General features: G+C 45.4%; 1 protein-coding gene across 1 annotated transcript in view; it reads left to right on the forward strand.

Annotated features, from left to right (window-relative positions):
• ARHGEF12 (Rho guanine nucleotide exchange factor 12) overlaps positions 1–17,104 on the forward strand; it is a 117,113-nt gene extending 100,009 nt beyond the window's left edge. Inside the window, exons 28-41 of the mRNA XM_036260064.1 lie at positions 615–740; positions 2,313–2,427; positions 3,889–3,989; positions 5,307–5,384; positions 6,720–6,795; positions 7,282–7,449; positions 8,120–8,207; positions 8,812–8,898; positions 9,017–9,096; positions 9,382–9,615; positions 14,147–14,617; positions 15,274–15,560; positions 16,530–16,599; positions 17,005–17,104. Of these exons, the coding sequence (XP_036115957.1) occupies positions 615–740; positions 2,313–2,427; positions 3,889–3,989; positions 5,307–5,384; positions 6,720–6,795; positions 7,282–7,449; positions 8,120–8,207; positions 8,812–8,898; positions 9,017–9,096; positions 9,382–9,615; positions 14,147–14,617; positions 15,274–15,560; positions 16,530–16,599; positions 17,005–17,015 (1,992 nt within the window). The 3' untranslated portion in view covers positions 17,016–17,104. The remainder of the gene's footprint in view (positions 1–614; positions 741–2,312; positions 2,428–3,888; positions 3,990–5,306; positions 5,385–6,719; positions 6,796–7,281; positions 7,450–8,119; positions 8,208–8,811; positions 8,899–9,016; positions 9,097–9,381; positions 9,616–14,146; positions 14,618–15,273; positions 15,561–16,529; positions 16,600–17,004) is intronic.
• The last annotated feature ends 225 nt before the right edge of the window (positions 17,105–17,329 follow it).

Genomic DNA, 17,329 nt, shown 5'->3' on the forward strand with positions numbered 1-17,329 from the left:
GGGCCCTGCACAGTGAACAGCATGATTTCATTTTCTGTGACCTGACCTAGGGTTCATGGTAAGAAGCAAGCTCTGATCCCAAGGGTGTCCTTCCTGCAGCAGTAAGGGAGTCATTTTTGTGAAGGTGTCAGATTCTAAGAAAATAAGATTGTACTCTCAATTTTTTTGTTTTACACTTTACTTTTAAATTTTATTTTAATTAAAATTTTGGGTGACATTGATTAATAAAATTCTATGAATTTTGAAGTATACATTTCTACGATACATCACCTGTATATTGCATTGTGTGCCCACCACCCAAAGTCTCTAAGTGTTTTCTAAGTTTCATAATTTCCCAAGTGAACCTTGCACTCTCATGTAGACGTGGTGTGGACGGAAAGGGAGTAAGTGTAGGCGGCACAGGGAAGAACACAGAATAATTAGAAGAGGGTTGGATGTGTCCAGGGCAGATATTTCACTAGAGAAACATTGATATTCCACATGATGACAGCCCTTTGTTTCTTGTCTCTGAGAATGCTGATTGCACTATCGAAGGATGGGGCTCTCACTCATTCAGTCTGGTCTTTGGTCAGCTCAGCGTCCCACTCTCTCGTGTTCTTCGCTTCTCCGCACAGTTCAGTGGCCTCGGGGAGGAGAAGTTGAAGCAAGCTGCTGCGACCTTTTGCAGTAACCAACCTTTTGCCCTGGAAATGATCAAATCTCGTCAGAAAAAGGATTCTCGATTCCAGACTTTTGTGCAGGTGAGTGGAGTGTGTCCTGTGAGAGAAGAACAGTGATTTCTTATCAATTGTAGAATGAACTGGGAGACCTTTGACCGAGTCTTTTATAAGGATTATATCTATGTGAATATTTTTTAAAGCTATAAACGTTCTCTTAAAGCACTGGATGGTGTCACAGATGGTCTCGTCATGGTGAAATGAAGTTGCACGTCACGATTAGAGTACTTGACGTAGAAGTCCACGTTGCCGTGGAGATGTGTCCAGATGGGCACTGTGCACACTGTGAACATGTCATCAGAACATGAGAAGGGGTTTGTGTCAAGCCCAGGGAAGAATATAACAGCAGTCATACTTACTGAGGTGTATATTGGTATAGATCAAGGGTCAGTGGCTTAAAGCCCACAAGCCATATCTAGCCTCTTGTCCTTTTTCATAAATAAAGTTTTGTGGGAAAACAATGTAGTAGTTTTTATTGCCGTATATTAAATTACCACAAGCAGAGCAACTTCAGACGATGCACATCTATTGCATCGTGGCGGCTTTGCGTGAGGAGTGCAGTTTGCTGGGTCCTCTGCTTTCACCAGGCTGAATCCAGGTGGCGCCTGGAGCCGTAGTTCTCATGTAGGACTTGGGGTCCTTTCCTAAGCTCACTTGTTGGCAGAATTCATGTCATTGTAAATATATGACCAAGAGCCTTGTTCCTTGCTCTCGTCAGCTACAAACAGCTCGTGGCCCCTAGAAAATGCCCATGATCGTTTGCCTTGCGGCCCTGTAGGCCGATTACGAGATGGATTTTGCTCTCTTCCAAGACTTTCCTTTAAAGCGAGACCCTCTGGTGGAGTCAGACTCACCTGAGAGTCGGCTAATAGTATCAAAAGTCAGCTGATACTAACGCCATGACAGTGATACCCCATCATATGGCAGGTTCTGTCCACATGCAGGGAGGGGAGGGGATCCCATAGGTTGTGTACACCAGAGAGGGAATTTGGGGGCCAGCAGAACTCTCTAATACACATAGCCATGTTCATTAACTTACGTATTGTCTGTGGCTGCTTTTGTTCTAAAACAGCAGAGTTGAAAGTTGTGACAGAGACTGCATAGCCTGTGAAGCCTGAAATATTTACCATCTGGCACTTGACTGAGAAGGTTGCAGACCCTGTTGTAGATGAGCTGGTGTATCCAGACTGGTGACCCCCTGTGCCTACTTGGAATGGCAGCCAGAATATAACTAACTTGATTTTACAACCCAGTCTCCAGGGCATTTGATTGAATGTCTTCATTGGTGGGTTATAGATTTACAATATATTTTCTGAATATATGAAGATAAAGCTGTTTTATCCCAAGAAAGTGATTCTTAGAGTATGTTATGGATGCTCTAAGTTGTTGCTGAAACAGGTAATAAGGAAACAGCCACTCGTTCAGTGATGAGAAGAGAAAGCAGACGCACAGGGGCAGGGGAAGCCCTGCCTGCCGCACGTCGTCACGACGTAGCAGGACTGTGATGCTGTTGACACCTGCATGATGAGCATGTGGTGCATGTCAGGTGCAGTTGTGATAACAGTTATAGATTCACTTATTTCACTTTAATTTCAGGATGCTGAGAGTAATCCACTATGTCGTCGTCTGCAGCTGAAGGATATCATTCCTACTGAAATGCAGAGGCTAACTAAGTATCCTCTTCTCTTAGATAACATTGCCAAATACACAGGTATAGCATCTTCACTGAAATTTAAAAGCTTACGAACAGAAAAATGAAATTTTCTCATAGCATTCTGACATAGGTTTTGGAATAGTAGAACAAAAATGTTTAATATGATTCAACCCAGTCTTCAGGGTATTTGACCGAATGTCTCCATTGGTAGGCCGGCTGCAGACCACGGGCCGCACCAGCCGTCGCCTGCCGGCCACGCTCACCAGCGCGAGGTTGTGCTCGTTCGCTGGCATTGCCCCTGCTGTGGCCTGTGGCAGCGGAGCTGGAGGCTGCGACACGGCCGTTTGCCTTTAGAAGTTTGCTTGTCCTTCCCCTGGCATAGGGCGTGTTTCCCTTTGAAGGAGGCTTGCACTGGACTGAGGAGATACTTTGTATTTATAGATGTACTTTGATTCAGCACAGCTGATCGATGCATTATAATTGCAACTCTCCTGTTTGTTTTTTTTACTTAAAAAATTCTTTTTGTTGATTTTAGAGAGAGAGGAGGGGAGAGGGAGAGAGAGAAACATCGATGAGAGAGAACATTGATCGGCCACCTCTGGCAGGCCCCCCACCAGGGATCAGGCCCACAACCTGGGCATGTGCCCTGATCTGGGGGCATCGAACTGGCGGCCTCTTGGTGCTTGATCGATGCCCATCCCCTGAGCCACACCGGCTGGGCCCTGTCTCCTGCTTTAAAACACGTGCATGTAAATGTCCCAGCTGACCTTCGGGGTCTGACACTGGTTCTCATGAGTAAGTCTGCAGCCAGACTCCCGTTTCTTGTGCCTGAGAATTTGAACCACACCCACTGATTTCTATACTCTAATCTATCTTTTCTTTATGGTTGGACTGTGTTTGGAGGATTGTAATTTTGAGTATTCTGATTTTGCTATTTTCATTGTAAACCTCAGTGTGACCTTACCACACTGTAGCGAATTTCATCCTTTTTTAAGGAAACAATCGTCCTCACCTGTTTCCTTTCTTCAAATATGATCTCAAATTCAAAGAAACTTACTTTGGAGTCATGTTCAGTTGTATCATCATTTAAAATACACGTAGCAGGTGCACTGGAGACAGTCGTGTAGGCTGTGCCTGTGAGACTCCAGGGGGATCCTGTTCACATGGTGGGGGTGAGGCCCCTGCGGTGTGTGCATAGGGCCGGTGCCTGGCGTAGACAGAGGGGGGCCCGTTCACATGGTGGGGGTGAGGCCCCTGCGGTGTGTGCATAGGGCCGGTGCCTGGCGTAGACAGAGCACCTCTCCTCGGGTTTGGGTTTCCATACTGTGATCTCTTTGTAAAGAGTAGTATTCATGTTCCGAAGTACGGTCATGAGAGGGTTCACGTGTCCAAAGATGACCTGAATTGAGATTCTGACCTAGGTTCCGTCTGGTATAAAAATGTCCAAAGTCTCACTGTGGTCTTACAGTCGTTCAGACAGTTTCCTCCATCTGACCTCTCGGCTCTCGCCCGATGCAGAGTGGCCGACAGAGAGGGAGAAGGTGAAGAAGGCTGCAGACCACTGTCGTCAGATCTTGAACCATGTGAACCAGGCTGTCAAGGAGGCGGAGGACAAGCAGGTAAGAGGGCAGCAGGAGGACGCAGGGCGGCCGTGAGTGTGAAGTCATTGTCTCATCTGTGAAGCCGTCGCTGAAGGTGTCACCACACGATTGAAGGGTGACAATGTTAACTACTCATGTCGTAGGCGGGTCTACGTCAATTTGCGATTGAACATTAGAGTTTTCTTTGGCTTTTTGAGCATCTCTAGCTGCTCGTGTGCTCGCTCCTTCCTTTGCTCAGTGACTGTTCGTGGAGCGTGATCGCGTGGCCAGAGCAGGCGAGAGTGATCAGAGCGAGGGCGGCATCGCCACACTGAGCGTGATCCCTAACGGGGCGGGAGGTCATTGAGCCGATCGTGGTGCCAGTGTTTGTGTCACTTGTGACGGCTGCTGCGGAGGAGAACTTCAGGGAGCTCGGGGTGTAACTTGAGGAGCTGGACTAGTGTAGTTTGAGGATCTCAGGTGGTGGCCCTCAGAGGAAGCTTCCTGAGGGACTGACATTTACGCCGAGCTCCGGGGGATGAGTGAACTGAAACAAAAGAATGGGGGCAGGGCAGGCCTCACAGGTCAGAGGAACTGCACGTTCAGACTTTTCTGTGTATTTGGAAATTTTTACGATCTTTTATCGAATAGTTCTTCCTTTAGAAATTTTTCTACAGATGTATCTACACATATGTACAAAAGTATATCTTTAAGGCCATTTTATTTTACAGTATTGTCTGTTATTATAGGAGAAGATTTAAAGTAAACGTCAGTAAGGTGTAGTTAAACTATAGTTCATTCAGAGCTGAATACCATGTAGCCGTGAACAAGCGAGCCCTCTCGCTCCACGTGTGCGGATCGGAGCGCTGTCGGACACTGAGGGGCGCCGCGCACAGGAGCCCGTGCATGGGGAGGTACATGCTGCCATCCTTTTTGGTGAAGGATGTACACACGTACAGAGACAAACATACACATACATTCTATTTACTTAGACTTCTTTTTCTCAGAGGTTACCTAAGAAATGGGTGTTTCTTTCTAGAAAATTGGGGTTGGGGGAGGCAGACTTACTTTTCATTGTGTGCCTTGCATCACCTTCTGAATTTTGTACCATGTGCATGGTTTACATATTCAGAAAATGAGTACAAGCTAGACGAGGCCCGGGAGCTTGAAGACATTGAGAAAGGACAGCCCGAGGGGACAGAAGCAGGAGGGTTTTCAAGCCAAGGGACAAGTGGGAAAGAATGGTCATGTTGTCTAGCGGTGCAGACAGCTCAGTAAAACGTAAGTTATTGATTTAGGAATGAAGGTCATTGACACCCAAAGCAGTAACCTTGCTCTGTCCTGTCTCATTTTCAGCGTTTAGAAGATTATCAGCGTCGCCTGGATACCTCCAACCTGAAGTTGTCCGAGTACCCAAATGTGGAAGAGCTCAGGGTGAGAGATGGTTCAATAATAACTTAGAAAATAAAATTTACTGCCCTGGCTGGTTTGGCTGAGCGGTTAGAGCATCGGATCATGGACCGAAGGGTCCATGGGTTCGATTCCTGGTCAAGGGCACATGCCTGGGTTGCAGGTTTGAATCCCGGCCCTGGTTAGGACCTTGCGGGAGGCAGCCGATCGATGTGTCGCTGTCAGTTGGATGTTTTTCTGTCTCTCTCTCCTTCTTTTTCTCCCTCCCTCCCTTCCACTTTCTCTAAAAATTAATGTAAAAATATCCTCAGGTTAGGATTATCAACAACAACAAAAAGAGAGAAAGGGAAAACATTTTTCTGAAGACCTGGCAGTAAATTAACATCTCAGTGGGAAGATAACTTGAAGGAGTTCTTGTGTCACAAGTCTGTTCTTTCTTTGAAATGTTTCGTCTGTTGAAGATTACTTTAGTCTTTCACCAAAGGAGTATTTTATGAGACTAACTTTTCTTTTTAATTTGCTAGAGACTAAAGGACATTACTTATTAAGTTTCATGTTATTGTATTGTATAGTTTGAGTAAGAGGAGGGCTGTTTACTGTGGGAACTTTCCAGACTGTTGAGTAAAGCAAAATAATTATTTTTTCATGAAGCTCTTCAGAAACTTAAAACCATTATGAGGGTGATGGTAAAATATTTATTAATTGTCACTTCTAGTACATGAGGCTTTTCTGTTAATAACTACTTAGGGTTTTAAATCTTTCTTACACTGTTTCACGAGGTGGTGGTTTGGGCGGATTTATTTGGTGGCTGTTAAAATATACTTCTGTGTCATATAAAACAACTTATCAAAAAGCTAATGTCCTTGGCCCTGACCAGAGAACAAGGTTCTTCTCGAGCTACTTGTGCTACAAGATGATTCTCTTCCTAAGTTATTGGTATTTAGAGCCTGAGTCCTGCCTGGACTTTTCCTAAGTGCTACTCCTAGAAGTGTCTTTGGAACTGGAGGCCTCTGACAAACGAGCGAGGCGTTATCCTCACCTAGTTGTTCACAGGACAAATCAGAGGCGGGTTGAGAATCTGATGGCTGAAGGTTCACACCTTGGTCTGTGTGAGCTACTGTTATGTGTTTAGAGTGAGATTTAAAAGATAGTGCTCCTGAGTGTTTTTTAAGATAACTTTTGTTTTAGAAAGTTTTATGCAGTTTAAGTTGCTCTTTATTTCATTTTCAGTAGTTGACAGATAATAATACTGAATGTAAATGGTATTTTTATATGAAGACTTTCTTTAAAAGAGACTGAAATATCTCACTAAGTGCTTGGAATGGAAATAATTTGTGTATAATTTGTTTATTTTGACAGAATTTGGATTTAACAAAAAGAAAGATGATTCATGAGGGACCATTGGTTTGGAAGGTGAATAGAGATAAAACTATTGGTAGGTCTAATGTCTAATCAATTTTGGGAAGAGTGAAGAAAGGAAAGAATAGGAAGATTTCTTAGAAGAGAGAACCCTTCACAAGTTTCGTTACAGCAGTTAGCAATGCTACTTTGTATTATTCATGCATCTGCAGAAGATACTCTTATGTGATTTTGTTATATACGTGAAATGTGTTACATAATGATGAAGGGGTGGAGCAGACAACTTTGTCATGGCTCAGTGCTGTCTCCGGCATCCTTGTGTTTGAATGAGTCTGGGCTCTGCAGGTCACTGACCCAGGGCTGTCTGTGTCGAGCGACCGTGGCTCTTTACTTCTTGTCAGTCACAGACTAGGACTTCAGTGTAACAGTGCAATAGAAGCGAGTTATTCAAAGACACTAACCAGTCAGTGTTTTATAGAAAATTTCTCTGTTGAATTTTTATGAAGTATGTAAAACACATCTCGGTTTCTATACTAATCACCTTCTCCTGTGTTGTTCCTAGATCTCTATACGTTACTGCTGGAAGACATCCTTGTACTGCTGCAGAGGCAGGACGACAGGCTGGTGCTGCGGTGCCACAGTAAGATCTTGGCGTCCACAGCCGAGAGCAGGCACACGTTCAGCCCTGTCATCAAGCTGAATACAGTGTTGGTTCGACAAGTGGCAACAGGTGGGTATGTCTGCTTGCAAAGTGAATGAAGAGTGTATACTCCCAAATTAGGACACCTAGACTCTCTGAGTACATTTCTGCATTTGAAAATTTACTACATATTACTTTGATCATTTTTGTATGTTCAAATCATTGATAGACAAAAAGGCTCTCACTCCAGTGGTGTGTTTTTATTTGGTGGGAGAAAAGGGCAAAACCTAAAGACGTGGGTGTCGTTTAGTTTTGGAATCAGTTTAAGCAAATTATATACTAATGGCACTAACAATGAGATCCCTTTTAGAACTCGTTATTTCCGTGCTGGCAGGGTAAAGTATGACCTGTTCTCTAACACCCACTAACTGTTCAGCAAAAGGGCAATTCAGAACATGCAAAGAATCATAGTGTGTAGGTCAGTAGTTTAGATACGTTGACTTCTTGGTTCTAATAACTTACTGTAGAATCAGTACTAGTTTATATAATCTTCATAGTAGTATAATAAATACATTATAACATGCAATATATTGCACAAATTTTAAGTGTATAACTTGGTGAATTTTTACAAAGTAAATACATGTTCACAAAGTGAGTGAATATAACCTTTATCTAAATTAAGATGTAGAATAATACCAGGACCCTAGAAATAGCCTCTGTAGGTCATAGTATGAGAGTAACTTTTATCTTTTTTTTCCAGATAACAAAGCTTTTTTCGTCATCTCCATGTCGGACAATGGAGCCCAGATCTATGAGCTGGTGGCCCAGACGGTTTCTGAAAAGAATGTGTATGTATCGGATACAGCTGCGCTTCTCTGACTTCTTAGTTCAGTTTATCGAGGTGACATTGGTTAATAAAATTACACAGATTTCAAGTGTACATTTCTCTGGTACATCATCTGCTTATTGTATTGCATGTTTGCTGCCCCATTCCCCCTGGTGTTCTGATATTTTTATATTCCGAATATAATCTCCCACAAACAACATTGTTTCTGCAGTAGGACTGTGAAAACCACAGACAAAGCAATTCGTCTACATGCTTTTAGATTTGTTCTTCTGAGAACGTGTTACTGTTCAGACTGATGTCTCAGTTTGATTCTGTTCTACTGAAATCTCTCTTCCAAGGAGAAGACTCAGAAGGGCCACTTGAAGTTTTAGTGGGTAGTATGTTCATTATGTTGTGTTAGGTGTTTCCTTAAGGTATAAAGATTATAGTTTCTGCTTAATAGTTATTGTCAAAATAAATATGTTCTCTGGCAAAAGTAGAGATTTCGGTTTGTTGGTTTGGTGTTTTTGGTTCTGGTATGTTTGTTTCTATGTTTGCTTTTTCCATGTACTTAAAGGACTTTTTTTTCCCCTTTTGAATTTTGGATTCTCTTCAAAATCCCACAGCTGGCAGGACCTGATCTGCCGGATGGCCGCGGCAGTGAAGGAGCAGTCCACAAAGCCAATTGCCCTGCCGCAGTCGCCACCTTGCGAGTGAGTGTGCCTTGGCCGTGTGTGCAGACTGGTTTTTTTTATTAGAAAGGGGTGGTTTTTGCTGCGATGATGTTTAGGCACCTCGTGACGTTTAGAAATTGCTTGCTTTCTTCTCTAGAGGAGACAATGATGAAGAAGAACCTCCACAACTGAAAGTTGAGCATCAAGGCATTTCAGCCACTGGTCTGCAGAGTCCAGGTAAACGTGTCTGCTGGTCCGCCTGGGAGAACTGACAAGATTTACTGAAGTGATGTTATTAGATGCACAGATACTTTAACTGTTTTGGTTGAGGCAGGTTCTGGCATCAGCTGTTCATTTTAACAAACTTTGCTGATGAGCCTCCGTGCTGTTAGAACAGAACTCTCAGTGTGTGTTTTACGTAACAATCTCTGCAGTTAGTGTGCTTATGTTTTTCAAGGATTTCCTGAATGCTTCATGTTAAAAGTTAAAAGATAATTTCTACTTTTCTATTCCATTGAACAGATAGGGATTTGGGATTAGAGTCTCCCTTAATGTCGTCAAAACCTCAGTCCCATTCACTGGGCACCTCTGGGGACTCAGAGGTGGACGGTCTCTTTGTGGCTGAGAGGCCGTCGGCCAAGGAGCAGCACGCAGGCGGGACTGCGAAGGGAGCTGGAGTGAATTCTCAGATCGCAGCCCCAGACCCACCCCTGCCCGTCTCAGAAGAACGGTGGGCACTGGACGCACTGAGGAACTGTGAGTTCACTGATGAGTTAATACGGATACTTACTAAGTGCCAGGGTTCTGTGATGTGCTGTGCATTTAGGGAGACTCCAAAGAAGTATAAACTGACTTTGTCCTGCAAGAATTTTACAATCTAATTGGGAAGATAATGGAAACTTTGCCCATCTTTTTAAGCAAACAAACAATGCAGGTATGTCAAAAGTGATCTGGTTGGGGTGACCAGGGAAGGGATGCTTCAGAAAACAAGAGATATGGTTAATGCCGTGAAGAAGGGTCAGTTTCTGAAAGGTATTTACAAGAACAGAAGTTATTCAGACAAGAATAATGGTAGGGCCAAAGCACAGAGGAGAAAACTCTGAGGGTATCCCAGGAGCAGTGAGCAGACCAGTTGGCTGCGGTGGACCATGTGGCTGCAGGAGTTGTGTGAGGTGAGGTTGTGGAGGTAGCAGATGTGTGGAGGCCAACTGCTGTGAACTTTGAATGCGAGGTTGAGTCCTCGGAACTTTAGGGGTGATACATCACTGTGCACTGAGGGCTTTTCTTCTAATAGTTTACGAATTATTCTTCTAATACTCCTCTGGAAATTGTAGTGTTGTCCACCAAGGCCCATCCTTCTCACACACAGACTCACACATGCTGTGTGTGCAGGCACACACCACGAGAGTGGACGGCCCTTGCCGCTGTGCTAGCTACCCCTTCCTCTCCAGCCACTGGTAATCGGTTACAAATGGGAGTGCACTACATTTCTCAGGTGTATTTGGAGTTGGGGAAAAGGCCGAAAACAATTGCTCTAGCTGTAGAGATCCATTTGAAGTTTTACTGTTAAGATTAGTGGAAAGGGTTGATTGACAGCTGTGCAGGTCGACGGCAGCGGTTTGGAGAGGCACCGGCAGGTAGACTGCTGCAGCAGCCGGCTCGAAGCTGCAGGTTCAAGCTAGAACAGTGTCGGAGAGGTGAGCAAGAAGAGGGGTCAGCAGATACTTGAAACAGTTGACTGATTTGGATGTGAGGACAAAGGAAATGAAATATTCAGAGGTAATTTTAGTATTTTTATCACAAGTAAAAGTCAGAAAGAACCATCACTGCCCAATGTCACACAAGCCCCCTTTTTTTATTTGCCAGAGATTATGGACTTAATTTTAGAACATATTGCGTCTAAGATAAGGAATGGCAAGCCATCTAAAAGGAGGTGATGAGCAGGAACTTGGAGCTTAAGACTGGAACTTTGGAGACAGGCTGGGGAGAGAGGTGGGTCTGAGTGTCAAAGCCGAGAATTCCGAGCACCTCGAAGTGAATGTAAAGCAGAGGCGGAGGGTCGGAGACTCAGACCGATGTGGAGAAACAGAGCTAGAAAGTAAGCTAGAGTTGAAAGTAGGAAACTAACCTAGTTCTTTGAGGCCTAATTAATTCTGGATTCTCCTGAATTGACATTGATAATGATCTCTTTTTAAAGATTGTTATTACTTTTTAATTACAGTTAACATTCAATGTTATGTTAGTTTCAGGTTTACAGCATAGTGGTTAGGCGTTCACAAACCAATTAATTATAATTTCTGATAGTCTGACTAACCTTGTCCCAATAAATGGCATGAATGACCTTACAGCATGCACTTCCCCATTCAAGGTTAAATTGATTCTGTTTTTAACTACCATAAGTAAGGTCATTTTTAGAAAACTAATAGACATACCAAAGCTTCTGGGTGCAGCAAAAACAGTCATAAGAGGGAAGTTTATATCATTATAGGCCGATCTCAAGGAACAAGAAATCCCAAGTAAACAACCTACAATACATCTTAAAGTACTAGAAAAAGAACAAATACAGAAGAAGAATGGAAGTAATAAAAATTAGAGAAGTGAATAAAATAGAGATCAAAAAGATTATACACAAAAATTAATAAAACAAAGAGCTGGTTATTTGAAAAGATTAATAAAATTGACAAATCCCTGGCTAGACTCACTAAGATGAAAAGACCCATATAAACAAAATCAGAAATGAAAGAAGTCACCACAGGCATCACAGATGGACAGAGGATCCTACTAGAATATTGTGGAGGCCTACATGCCACCAGATTCAATAACCCAGAAGAAATGGGTAAGTTCCTAGAAACATGTACCTGCCTAGACTAAGTCATGAAGAGAACTAGAAAATCTAAATGGACTGATCAACAGGGAGAAAATGGAAACAACCATCAAAAACCTCCCCAAAAATAAAAGTCCAGCACCAGATGGCTTCACCAGTGAATTCTACCAAACGTTCAAAGAAGACTTAAAACCTGTCCTTCTCAAACTCTTCCAAAAAATGGAAGAAGAGGCAGTACTTCCTAACACATTTTATGAGGTCAACATAACCCTGATACCAAAACTTGGCAAGGAGAACATACAAAAAGAGAAAACTGCAGACCAGTGTCTCTGATGAAGACAGGTGCAGAAACCCTAACAAAATACCAGCAACCTGAATACAGCAATACACCAGAAAAATAGTACATCATGATCAAGTGGGGTTCATTCCAGGGTCACAAGGATGGTCCAAAATATGCATATCAATCTGTATAATACACCACATTAACAAAAGAAAGGATGAAATCATATTATGTTAACAATGGACGCAGAAAAAGCACTTGATAAGATACAACATCCATTTATGATAAAAAACACTCAATAAAGTAGGAATAGAATGAAAGTACCTCAGCATAATAAAGACAAACCCGCAGCCAGCATCATGCTCAGTGGGGAAAACTGAAAGCTCTTTCTCTCAGCCCAGGGACAGACAAGGTGCCCACTCTTACCGCTTACTCAGCACAGTCCCGGGAGCCCTGGCAGAGCTGTAAGGTGAGAAAAAGAAAAGTCCTCCAGATCGGGAGGGAGAAGGAGAACTGTCAGTTTGTGTGGATGACATAATTCTGTGTAGAGAAAAACCTAGACTCCACCAAAACACTCCTAGAAACAGTAAATACAGTCAGGTTGCAGAGTACAGAATCAGTGTACAAAGCCTATGGCGTTCCTGTGTACTAACAATGAAACTTCAGAAAAAGAAGTGAAAAAAATGATTTCTTTTTCAATTGCAACCAAACAAATAAAATACCTAGGAATAAATAAAGAACACGAAAGACCATATATTGAAAACTACAAAGCATTATTAAAAGAGATAGAAAAAGACACAACAAAATGGAAAAGTATCCTGTATTCATGGATTGAAAGAATCAACATAGTTAAAATGGCCATATTATTCAAAGCAATATACAGATTTATTGCACTCTCATCAAAATTCAGTGTCATTTAAAAAAAAAAAATAGAACAAAAATAATCAGATTTTTATGAAACCACAAATAGCTCAAGCATTCCTGAGAAAAAAGAATGAAGCTATAAGTATCACACTTCCCTGACTTCAGATTATACTACAGAGCTGTGATGAACCAAACAGCATGGTATTGGCAGAGAAAAGACACATAGATCAGAAGAACAGAATTGAGAGCCCAGATAAAGAACCTCATGTATATAGGCAGATAATTTTTGACAAAGCAGCCAGAAAACCTCTTCAATAAATGGTGTTGGGAAAATTGGAAAGCCACATGAAAAAGAATGAAACAGTTAGTTTGTCCCCATGTACAAAAATTAATTCAGAATGGATCAAAGACCTAAATGTAAGACCCAAAACAATCAGTTACACAGAAGAAAACATAGGTACAGAGGGTTGGATAAAGAAGATGAGGTACATGTACACAATGGAATACGACTCAGCTGTGAGAAAGGATGAAACACTGAGAACATTATACTAAGTGAAGTCAGGCAGGAAAAGCTAAGAACCATGTGATGTCACTCCTGTGGGACATAAAACGGAAACTCATGGACTCGCAGTGTGGTGCTGCCGGGGGGGAGGGGGGCCTAATGTATGGTGACCGAAGACGACTTGATTTGGGTGGTGGGACACAGTGCAATAGACTTGTAACATGGAAACCCACACCTGGAACATACGTGATCCCAGTAACCAACGTCACCCCAATAGACTAATTAATGCAGAAAACTAATAAATGTTTCATTCTTTTTTGAAATTATACACACTACCAAGTAATTAGAACTAAATATTTTTACAAGGATGTTTGTTTTCTTTTTCACCATTTAAGGAAATTCCTTAGGTTATTCTAAAGAATAAAATAAACGTTCTGTGTGACTAATAAAATTGGAAAAAAGGATGCCTCTGCATACAGTGTCTGCTTCAGGAAACTAGAACGTTCAGGTTCTTGTCCAGCTGAACACAGCTTCTCAGCATCTGCATAAGAAGTGCAGTTTCATGGGAGAGAGACTGGAGCGAGACGTGACTGTCACGCAGCGGTTCTGAGGAGGAACCCCCGTGACAGCGTGCAGATCTCGTCCAGTGAGGTTTAATGTTTAGTCGCCCATAGGTCGCGCTTCATTTCATTTTTCAAACAAAACAAAATATAATCGCACTTACCATTTTGATGGTATGTTCAGAAATGATGATACAGCACGGGTTTGACGCTGGCAGTGTGAGGCCACGGCTGTGACGGTGTCTCCTTCCTTCCAGTGGGTCTGCTGAAGCAGCTGCTGGTGCAGAAGCTGAGTCTGGCTGAGCGGGGCGCTCGGGAAGACTGGCCCCACTGCTCCCGGCACCGGGCAGCCTCCCTGGGGGCGCAGGCCGGCCGCGGCGCCCAGAGCTGGGAAGGTGTGAGGGCCCCTCCTCCTGCCGGAAGACAGGTGCCCTGTGGGACTGGAACCGGTGTCGATCTGACTTGCCACAGTCCACGGACTTCCACTGAATCCCAGGCTCCGCGGGACTCCGTGGTCCTGGCGTGGCAGGATGGCCCCGCGAGTGACGTTTTAGTCACGGACCGTGTGCCCGCGGCCCCGGAAGCCCCTCCTGCAGACCCCGAAGGTGGTCTCGACGAGGGAGGCGAGCGCTTTTTCGATGCCCGTGAAGCGCACAGTGACGGGCACCCGTCCGAGAGCGAGGGGGCCGCTGAGGAGGAGGAGAAGGGCGTCCGCTCACACGTCTCAGGCAAGCTCACGTGTGCACGTGGATCTCGATTGCTGTGAACCGTCCTGTGTGTTGAGATGGATGTCGTCTGGGTTTGCAGGCATTGGGGGCGGGGTATTTGTTCTGAGTTGTGATGGACAGTTATGAAGTCTGCTCTAGGTGCTGGGAGGTACAGCAAGTGCTAGTAGGGGAAAGAGTGATGATAAGTAAACAAACAAACATGTCAGATACAAGTATTTGCAGGAAAAATAAGTCAGACTAAGGGGCAGCGGAGGGTAATGGGCGTAGACGGTAGCCAGCGGAGACAGCCCCTGCTGCGGTAGCATTTGAGCAGCGGGCTGAGGGAGGCTGGGGCCCGGAGCACTGGGTGGGGGCAGCGGCGCAGGAGGCAGAGGGGCATCTGTCCAGGGAAGTGTTGGCTGGGCACACGGGGACTCTGTGGTTTTCAGCTTCACAGATACTCAGGGACATAGAATTATTTAGGGAGCACCATGAAAGTTTGCAGAGTTTACTAGAACCTGAAGTGAGGGAAATCTGATGCACTTTGAACTTGGGAATCTGGAAATTGATGGCGTTCACCCTCTCCAGCCGTCTGCAAAGTTGTCAGCGTGTCGCCCTCTCTGCCCCCGAGTCTGACAGCACCACGGGTCTCAGCTCTGTCCTGTCTCCCTCGCCAGGAAACTATCTGATCCTCGAGGACTACGGAGCCCTGCAGGAGAGCTCGACCGACGAGGAGGCAGCCTGCACGCTCCCCCAGCCCGCGACAGGCCTCCCCGCCGCGGACTGCGCCCCACAGCGGCAGGAGGGGGCGTTGTCACCATTCACCCCGGACTCCCTGGTTCGGCAGCCCTGGGGCGCTGTGGACCCCTGTTCTGAGACCCTGAGTTCCCCCGCTGGTACAGACGCACAGCGTGTGATCGAGGTGTGCATCCGCAGGATCGAGGCCGACCTGGAGCACTTACAGGTACTGCAGACCCAGGGTCCCGGGGCTGTGCAGAGGGACTGGGGGCCGGGGTCAATGACCTTGGCGAGATTGTGAGTTTCTTTGACCATTAGCCACGGAAAGGCCTGGATGAAAGGCCTCGACCAGCACTGTCTGGTTACAAATCACAAGAACAGAAAGTCGGCACTGTGAACTGTGTGGGCTGCTAGATCCAGAAACCCAGAGAGACGCTGTTCTGGCCACAGCAAGAAGCTGTGAGTGAGGAGCTGAGACACATGGCGTCTGTGGTCACGTCCTGGCGGGAGGTGTTCAGTGTCCGGTGACCTTGCTAGTGTCCCAGATGCGATGAAAGTAGAAGCTGCCCTTGTGCCCCCACAATCTAAGCGCCTGGCATGAGGGTCTTGTGAATGTGTCGTTGAAGATGCACCAGCCCCTTCCACACTGACTGGCCGGTGACTTCTGAGGAGGGGCCCTGACCGCAAAGTCAGCCGTCGGGAGACACGGCTGCTCTCGCTGCGCCTGTGGAGGCTTTGCGGACGGTGCAGAGATGTTTTTCGCCTTCAGCTAAACTTTAGCTGCTGAAGGCTGGTATCTGTCCCTTTTTCTTTTGACTGTAAATGGTGGGTGTCCCCCTCCCCTGTGAGCGTGTGGTGTCGTCCTGGGGCGACGAGAGGAAGCACCTGAAGAGCCATCGTGCCAGGTGGTTCTACGTCCCAGACACGTGGCCATGTCCACGGTGACTCCTGGGGCCGCCACCTTTGCCAGGCTCTCCCCTCGACTTTCTTTTCACATGAGAAGGTTTTAAGTTACTCATTTAAGGCGGAAATAGGTGAAAGGAATGAAATTAACTTGTTTTCTCCGCTGACAAAATTTTAATTATGTCTTTGTTGAAATTCTGAAACATACCTATACTATTAAAAAAAATTTTTCTTGTTTTCAAAAATAATTTCTTATGATGTTCAGATGAAACACCTGTGGGTTGTCTTGCAGAAGGTGGAGGAGAGCTACACCGCGCTGTGCCGCAGGCTGGCGGGGTCCGCCCCCTCCGGCAGACACTCAGGTACGGGCATCGCCGAGCGCAGACCTGGAGTCACCCCACCTGAGCAGTTACGTTGGATGACATGACTCTTATTCTTTAAAGTAGAAACCTTACGAGGTTTATGTTTTGTCTTTAAAAACTGTTGTTTCCAAACATCAGAAGTCAAGCAGGGGCTCTTTGTGCTGCCGGCCCCTGCAGGCCTTGCTGCCGAGCAGGAGGCGGGGTCCCCGGGCGCCTGCGATGGGTCAGGGCCGCCGCGTGTCCCGGGTGGCGCGTGGGCTCTGCTCCCGTGTCCTCCACGCACAGGCGTCTGCCCTCTGCTCTCGGAGGAGGCTGTTCCAACCCAGAAACAGGACACGAGCATTCTCTCAGGTGGGTTTGCTCTTCGTTCGTAATTTGACCCCTGCATGTCTTTGTTCTTCCCAGAGAACAGTTAGAGCTGAATGTCCTGGAGGTTGTTGAATTGGGAGCGTCAGCCCTGGATCAGCGCATCGTGGCCCTGCGTGGACGAAGAGGGACCAGGCCCGCGCTCGGCTCCACGTGCCGGCCAGCGGGCGAGCGCTGCAGTCTGGCCGCTGCTCGTCGGGGAGGGTCTCCCTCCCGCACTCCACTCTCACGCCCAGAAATTCACTTCGATTCTGAACAAACCAAATGTGTAGAGCTTTGGGTGTAGGACATGAAATTCTATGTAGACTTAAGAAAATGAGAAAATCAGATGTATTTATTTGACTTCATTCCATATTTGAAAGCA

The sequence above is a fragment of the Molossus molossus genome, unplaced genomic scaffold (assembly GCF_014108415.1).
Source record: "Molossus molossus isolate mMolMol1 unplaced genomic scaffold, mMolMol1.p scaffold_m16_p_13, whole genome shotgun sequence".
In the NCBI taxonomy this organism is placed as follows: domain Eukaryota; kingdom Metazoa; phylum Chordata; class Mammalia; order Chiroptera; family Molossidae; genus Molossus; species Molossus molossus.